A 7,246-nucleotide genomic window follows, 5' to 3' on the forward strand; every position below is an offset into this window, starting at 1 on the left:
TTTTCAATGGCATTCAGAAGACAGAAACAATACTAAAATGTTACAGGAGAATTCAGCTTGTTTGGTCTAGGCAGGGAAAAATTAAAGGGCAGAAAAGGAGGAAGGATAGAAGGAAGGGAAGGAGGGAAGTAGAGGAGGGTAGGAGAAAGAGATGGCTAAAAATCCCAAAGACTAAGCCCTTCTAAGCTACGGCTTTTCTCTGATATCATGCAGCAGTTGGAATCTGGAATTTTTTCTAGACAAACAAAAAACAACAAAAAACTTTGTTTTTTTCTTAACAAAGAAGAGGAATCCCACTACCTCATTTCAGCTCTCTTCCAATCTAGCTATAACTTATATTTACTTACAGGCGTTTGTCACAGCAAAACTGTTGGCTGTCTCAATGTTGTCCACATGAGGTACCAAATTGAAAGGAGCTTCGGAGGCATTGGGGCTGGTGTTATGAAGAAAGATTGCCAATCTAAAAGCAGTGTATTCCTGGTCTGTGTTTCGGATGAAGAGACCACCTGTGAAAGACAGCAGCTTCACACACTGTTTCCTGTTTTAGATGTTGCACGAGCCCCGGGACTGCCAAACATCTCCAACAGCAAGCACACACAATTAAGGAGCTCTGTTGCCATACCACAGGGGCTGCTTTTGTCCCTGCACTGCATGCTTAATGTTTTAGTCTTCAGGGCAGCTCAGCTTTTTCTTGCTTCAATCTGTTATGGTCACAATGACCTCTGAGACCATTTAGTGGGTTTTGCTTTCTTTCACTTGCCCTCTTGAGGCAGCCAGTTCAGGGCACCTCTCTCTTAACAGTGAGGATGCAGATAACCAAAAAGAGATTTCCATCAAAATACAGGACGGGAGCGGAGGAATGTGGAGGCACAGGAGAGCAGATTTAAAAGGTAGAGAACTTAGTTTGCCCCCATGCTTGTGTGTACCCAGCCCAGTCAGTTCGGTTTTGTGCACAGTACAAACATGAAAAAAAAAAAAATGATGCAGTGTTTGAGGCTGGGCTGGAAGAAATTCAATAGCGGAGTTCCATCAACAGACCAGAGAGGAGAATGACAAGCACAACAGAGGATGGGAGGGTCGCTAGAGACAGAGCGGGTGTCCAAGAATACAGACCAGCAAAAGCGTGAGTCAAAGCAAAATGAAACCAGCGAAGGTTCCTGGAAAAGGGTCTAACTTTTGAATCTGTCATCTACTAGCAAGACAAGGCAAGAGGTGTGGATAGAAAACGCTCTTTTCTCAGTCTCTGTAATAGTAAGAACGCTGCATCTTTCAGAATAGCAATAATTGAGTTTAAAAAAACAAACAAAAATATAAAAAAATAAAATTCGATATTTCCTTTGGCTCTAGAGAAAAGCATTGAAAGAACTGAGCTATAAAATACAATCAAAGGCCACAGAGGATTATTTATCTTGTATTTCTCTTCCTCTCAACTTCTTCCAATTCTAATTTAACCTATTGGCGAACAAGATGGAAAAAGCGTCAGGGCTGGGCGTGCTAGCCTGTGTCTACTATTTGAACTTGCACCAAGACTGTCTGATTGTAAAGGGAAGGCGCCTCTGTAGGATTCTCTGAATTGCTTAGCAGCAACTCACTTAACTCACTTCAGACACATGCATCCCTTCCCTAGCCGTCTACTCACCTATTTGGACGCTGCTTGGAAAGGCTCCCATGGCGAGTCCCCAAAATCCAGAAAACAACAAGACAATCTGCCTGCAAATAATCCTCATCTTCTTTGCTCCTCTCCCTGGTGCGCGCTCTCCTCTCTTTCTCTCACACTCTTGCTAAAGGCTCCTCAGAGTGGCATTGAAGACGATGGCGCTAAAATTTAAAAAAAAAAAAAGAAAAGAAAAGAAAAAGAAAAAGAAAAGAAAAGAAAAAAAAACCCACGAGAATTAAAAAGAGAGAGAGAGAGAGGTTTGGGTGGTTTGAGGTTATGATTGCTTCCCCTCAGCAATCCATCGCCAGCTGCCAGATGTTTCCCGCAGTCTCCATAGCCCTGGGGGAGGTTTTCTGTCCTGCTGATAATGTTCATGCAGAAGATGGTGGTGGCGGGTCTAGCTGCTGCTCTGCTCGCAGGGATGAGACATGCGCTCTGTCTGTGGCTCACTTGCGCTCGCCTGCTCGTATCCACACCGACGCGGGCGCCACACGCGCTCCGCAGCTCGCACCCGGCCCCCGCCCCGGCCGCTGCATCCGCGAGCCCCGCGCCTCAGTACCGGGTACCAGAGTGCGCACACCCGCCGCGGGCCCCTCTTCCCTTGCCCGCCTCCATTACCCTTTCTCCTCTCCTCCTCCCCGCGCCCCTTTCCCATCGCCCCTCGAAGGCCTCGTTCCCCACAGCCGGTGCTCACCAGAGCGCCCAGGTCTCCAGGGAGGCTCCCGAGCCAGTCCGCAGACTGGAGTTCTCGCGTCTCCTCTCCTGTCTCTGATCCCCTTCTTCCTTTCTTCGCTGGTGTGCGGAGGGACCGGCTCTGGTGATCAGCACCCCTCTCCAACACCCCCTTTTTTTTCTTTTTTCTTTTTATGCTTTCCAAAGCGCCTTTGGCTTCTTGGATGCGCTTGGCAGGAAACTAGCCCGGGGGGCCGGGTATGCCAGCCCGGATCCCCGGCTGGGGGGGTTGGAGAGGAAGTTAGCACCTCCCCATGGTCTCAGTCCCCTGCCGCATCCTTGCAGGCTCGCGGGAGGACAAGCTGCCTCCCCTCTCCCAGCCCTTTCCTCTCAGCCTAGCCCAGCCTAGTCCTCTCTGCCATGGGGCTGCGCGCGCGGGTGCGCGCGCGCGCGGGTACTCTAGTCATTGCTGCAGCTGCAGCAAAGATTTCTCACCAGCAAACAGGCCGGGAATCTGCAAAGCCCTTGATGGGAATGAATGCGGTGAAGGTGCTCAGCAAGGGAAGGAGGGAAGAAGGGCACAGGGCAGCCCCTGGGGTGAAGAGGATGGGGTCCAGGAGGAAAGAATTGGAGGAGGTAAGGGCGGTGAAGGGAGTCAGAGAAGTTTACACGTGCTAGGAAAGGGAGTTGTGTGAATGTGTGTGTGTGTGTGTGTGAGAGAGAGAGAGAGAGAGAGAGAGAGAGAGAGAGAGAGAGAGAGAGAGAGAGAGAGAGAGAGAGAGAGAGAGAGAGAGAGAGAGAGAGAGAGAGAGAGAGAGAGAATTTAATGCAGAAAGCAGTCACCAGTTACCGGCAAGAAACAGGATGAAGACAGATGAAAACTGAGAGGCTTCTAATATGTTCTTTTAAAAGGCACTGGACAGAATTAGGAATTAACTTTGAGAAGGAAGTGTAAACTAAAAACGTGTTTAAAGGCTGCATTCCTTTCTGTTCAGTGATTCACTCAAAGGATGCTTTCCTGCAGAGGGTGTGTGTGTGTGTGTGTGTGTGTGTGTGTGTGTGTGTGTGTGTGTGTGTTCTTCACACACATCTCTCTATCCTGGGGGTTCAGAAAGCTCACCTTACACTTGTCACCTCCAAAAAGACTTATGCCTTTTGTAGATGATGTCAGCAGTTACTCTGAGTGTGTAGAAGAAAGTGAAAAGGAGTTGCCCAAGGGTTTTAGGAATATTGTCACTTTGTCCACAGAGTCACCTTTAAAACTGTTATTTCATTGGGTGTCATCTCATGGGAAGAGGCTGGGACACCTCCGTGATTGCAGTGGCTGTAGACCCCATGGAGGATATCTCTGTAATGTACTGTCTGTGTTTCAATACCTCTCAATACAAAATAACATGCTTGAATGCTAAAAAACAAACAACTTTAATGGTGTTCCTTAAAGGCCAGAGGGGAAGCCCGGAGGTTCTAACTCTACACAAAGATCTATAGGTAACTGAGGAAAGATGGGAATGGGAGAAGTGGTTTTCCCAAGGGAAGAGCACACCAATTGGTTATCCAATGGCAAAAGGTCAGCTCTGAAAATATGTATACAAGTAACATTACATGGACTGAGGTTATATTTAGAATGAATAATATATATATTCATTTGATATGTATTACCACATGGACACACATATATATGCATTTGATAACAAGATATTGCCTCTCATCACATTTCTGATGCAATATTGCAGTAAGAACACTACCTGGTAACAACTTTCTTGACATATGTGTTACCTTTATCCCTTCAGACTACCTCCTCCCATTTTTCATTTCATTAAAAATGGACAGAATCTAGGCACATGTATTTATGGGGTTCAAAATGATATTATGATTCATTAATACAATCTGGGATAATAAATACTTAATTTATATATTCACCATCTTAGTATTTATCACTTTTTGTTTTGAAGACATTTGAAATTTGCTTTTGGTGTTCAGAATTGACATGGATGTAGCCAAAAGGGAACCTTGAATATTATTGGTGGGATATGAATCACTGTGGCCATTGTAGTAAACTGAATGTAGATTACTCAAGCAACTGAATTACTCAAGAAATTAAATTATCATATCATCCAGGAGCAAGGCTCCTGGATAGTCACATGGAGTGTAGACAGCTCTCCTACACATTTATTTCAAATTTCATCCTTTTCTATTACAAGTGACCAATGATCTGTTTTTATAGTTCATAGATGATGCTTTAAAACCTTTGTTAAAACTCCAGAATGTTTTGTTTCCTAAATTCTTAGTTTTGCTTTTAAAATCACATCTTTTTGTTGTTGCTGCTGTTGTTTTTCACCCATATTCCTGTTACATCTCAGTACAGATTGTTATGACAAAAACAACCAAATTGTGAGTAATTGGATTACACAAATCATACACTGTCATTTTGGTTTATGAGGCTTTAGTCTTGCACATCAAGAGAGATTTGAAATGTTTTCTCTTTTATCTTTTTTGTCTGTGTAAAAACTAAGGCTGCAAATAATAGCATTCTGTTTCTGTTATAAGAGGTAGTAAAATAAGCCACATAAAATTCAAGTTGAATTTAAATTAAATTAAAATTTCAAAACATACTGGTTGGTTCAATTCATCTTCTACTTGAGTAACTGGGTCCCTGCTGATGGGTGGAGGTGATTATTGACTTTTATTCTCAGAATTGAAAAACTGGAGCTTCCACTACTTTCCACAGCAGCACTGATGTGGATGGATGTAGGACAGGCTTTATTTTTTATACAGCTGTCACATCTGGACTGGTATTCCTGTAGATGCCATGGCTACATTCTTCTCACATAGTAATGTTTGCATTTCTATTTTTCAACTAATTAGCACATCCATTTTACTTTATGTGTCTAAATTCTCCTTCTGATAAGAATATACTATATACATATACTAGTTACATATAAGGTACCTAAATACGTATGACATAAAGGCAAACAAAAAAATCTCCATTGCTACTAGAGGACTTGTAATGTTTAAGAGTCCTTGCTAGGTCCAAGGTTGTAGCTGAAACCTTACTTGTAGCACTTGATCTATAGAATACTTTAGATAGCTTCATATTGATTATTAGGTTCTTGCTGTAAGGAACTCTGCTGTCTCTGTCAAAACATATGGGACCAATAAGTTTATGGTGTAACAAGGTATCAGGAAGCTTAAAAGAAAAGAGGAATCCACAGTGTTCAGAAAAAGTAGTGTGGCCTCCCACAGGCTTGTAGAGCAGTAAGGGTTTCCTGGCTTCAGATATAAGGCTTCCAATTTCCCAGATATGTTAACATTGACATGTTTCCTGGATTTTCTGTTCTAACAAGATATATTTAAAATTTCCTCACAGTTATGACATGGAGTAGGCAATGTTCGCCATTAAAATTTGCCCGCAAAAATGTGACCAAGGCTTAAAAAGAGAGAACCTGAACATGACAGTTGAGCAATCTATGATTTGGAGGTGGTTCAGTGTAAGTTCACAGAGCAAGAGTATTTGAGTTTCTATTGATTTGCTAAGACTATCAGGTAGGGATAAGTCAGATGTTGAACATGAATGATCGTTAAGTCTTTCTTGACACTGATAATCCAAGTAATTTAAAGGAAAGTGCTGGAAGTGAGGCCAGAAAGGAAGGAATTGGGTTGTTTAAACTGTTTCTCAGCAGTTTTGTATGTGTCTGATAGATGAGGAAGTATGAAGAGGTTGCAAGCAACTAGTCAAGATAACACTTATGATTCGAACTAAAAGTATTTATGACCACGTGGTAAAGTTATATAATGAGACTAGGGGCATAGAAAATAAATTAGGAACTTTTGATGTAGTCCAGATGAGAATCTACTATTTGAGTAAAACTAATAACATCTAACGTTTACTCTTTAACCCTAAACACTCGTTAGTTTTCTATACCTAAAGGCATACTACCCAAATTGCAAATTTTTGAGACAGAAATGCATTTTTAGCCCATTTGATCACCACAAAATATAAAATAACCGATAAGCCCATTAATTAGAGGGTATCTGTGATGGCCGTTGTTAACTATCAGTTTGACACAGTCTAGTATCACCTGGGAGATGAGTCTCTGGGCATGCTTGTGGGAGATTATCTTCATTACATTATTTGATATGGAACAACTCATCTTAATAGTGGGCAGGACTCCATCCTGGGCAGGGTTTCTAGACCGTACAAATGAGAAAGGACATTGAGCAAAATATGAGCATTTCTCTCTCTGTTTCTAGATTTGTGGATACAACTTAACCAGATGTTTTAAGCCCCCGCTGCTTGACTTGCATGCTCAAGGACTATACTTAGAACTGTGACTCAAATAAACCCTTTGTCCCTTCACTTGTTTTTGTTTGCTCTTTTGGTGTAGTAACAGGGATATAAAATAAGAAAGTATTTTATTAGGATATGGTACATCTGTGGGTACGGTGGTATACAAGGTTATACAAGGACATATAAGGACAGAGAAGTGTAACTATGGCATGATCAATTTTGGGCACTTGGAACCAGTGTTAAGTCTTTATTCTATTTTATAAATAAGAAATAAAAACAACCATATTTATAGTTACTACAAGTTACTACAGAGTTATCTTATATGTTACCTGCCCTAGTAATGTTATAATCATTTTTGCTAGAAATCTTTGTTTCTCCTTTTTTTGAGATATATATGTGATAATATTATATAATATGTATATATATGCACATGCACACTCACATACACTGATTTACTCATAGTATTTGTGTATATGGCAAGTGATCTATGTATCTATCAGCTCATAAGGATATAACATGGCTATAATTCTTTTTCTGTCGGCATGTGATTTAAGCTAAAAGTGTTGAAAATGACTTCTTACATCTCTATGTGAACTCCAGTACTGCAACACTCATTATCTGTCATTCAG

The 7,246-nt window shown here is 41.7% G+C and overlaps 1 protein-coding gene across 6 annotated transcripts in view; it reads right to left on the minus strand.

Moving 5' to 3' along the window:
* Nucleotides 1-2,771, minus strand: part of Gria4 (glutamate ionotropic receptor AMPA type subunit 4) — a 384,585-nt gene extending 381,814 nt beyond the window's left edge. For 3 of the 6 annotated variants that reach the window (XM_006983746.4, XM_016002318.3, XM_016002322.3), the window contains exons 1-3: nucleotides 2,352-2,751; nucleotides 1,640-1,818; nucleotides 348-506 (exon numbers count right to left, since the gene is read on the minus strand). In XM_006983746.4, coding sequence (XP_006983808.1) covers nucleotides 348-506; nucleotides 1,640-1,727 — 247 coding nt within the window. In that variant the 5' untranslated portion in view covers nucleotides 1,728-1,818; nucleotides 2,352-2,751. Of the gene's footprint in view, nucleotides 1-347; nucleotides 507-1,639; nucleotides 1,819-2,351 lie in introns of all 6 variants that reach the window. The other 3 variants (XM_006983747.4, XM_016002319.3, XM_006983748.4) reach the window with 3 other exon arrangements.
* Nucleotides 2,772-7,246: the final 4,475 nt, after the last annotated feature.

The sequence above is a fragment of the Peromyscus maniculatus genome, chromosome 7 (genome assembly GCF_049852395.1).
Source record: "Peromyscus maniculatus bairdii isolate BWxNUB_F1_BW_parent chromosome 7, HU_Pman_BW_mat_3.1, whole genome shotgun sequence".
NCBI classification, from domain to species: domain Eukaryota; kingdom Metazoa; phylum Chordata; class Mammalia; order Rodentia; family Cricetidae; genus Peromyscus; species Peromyscus maniculatus.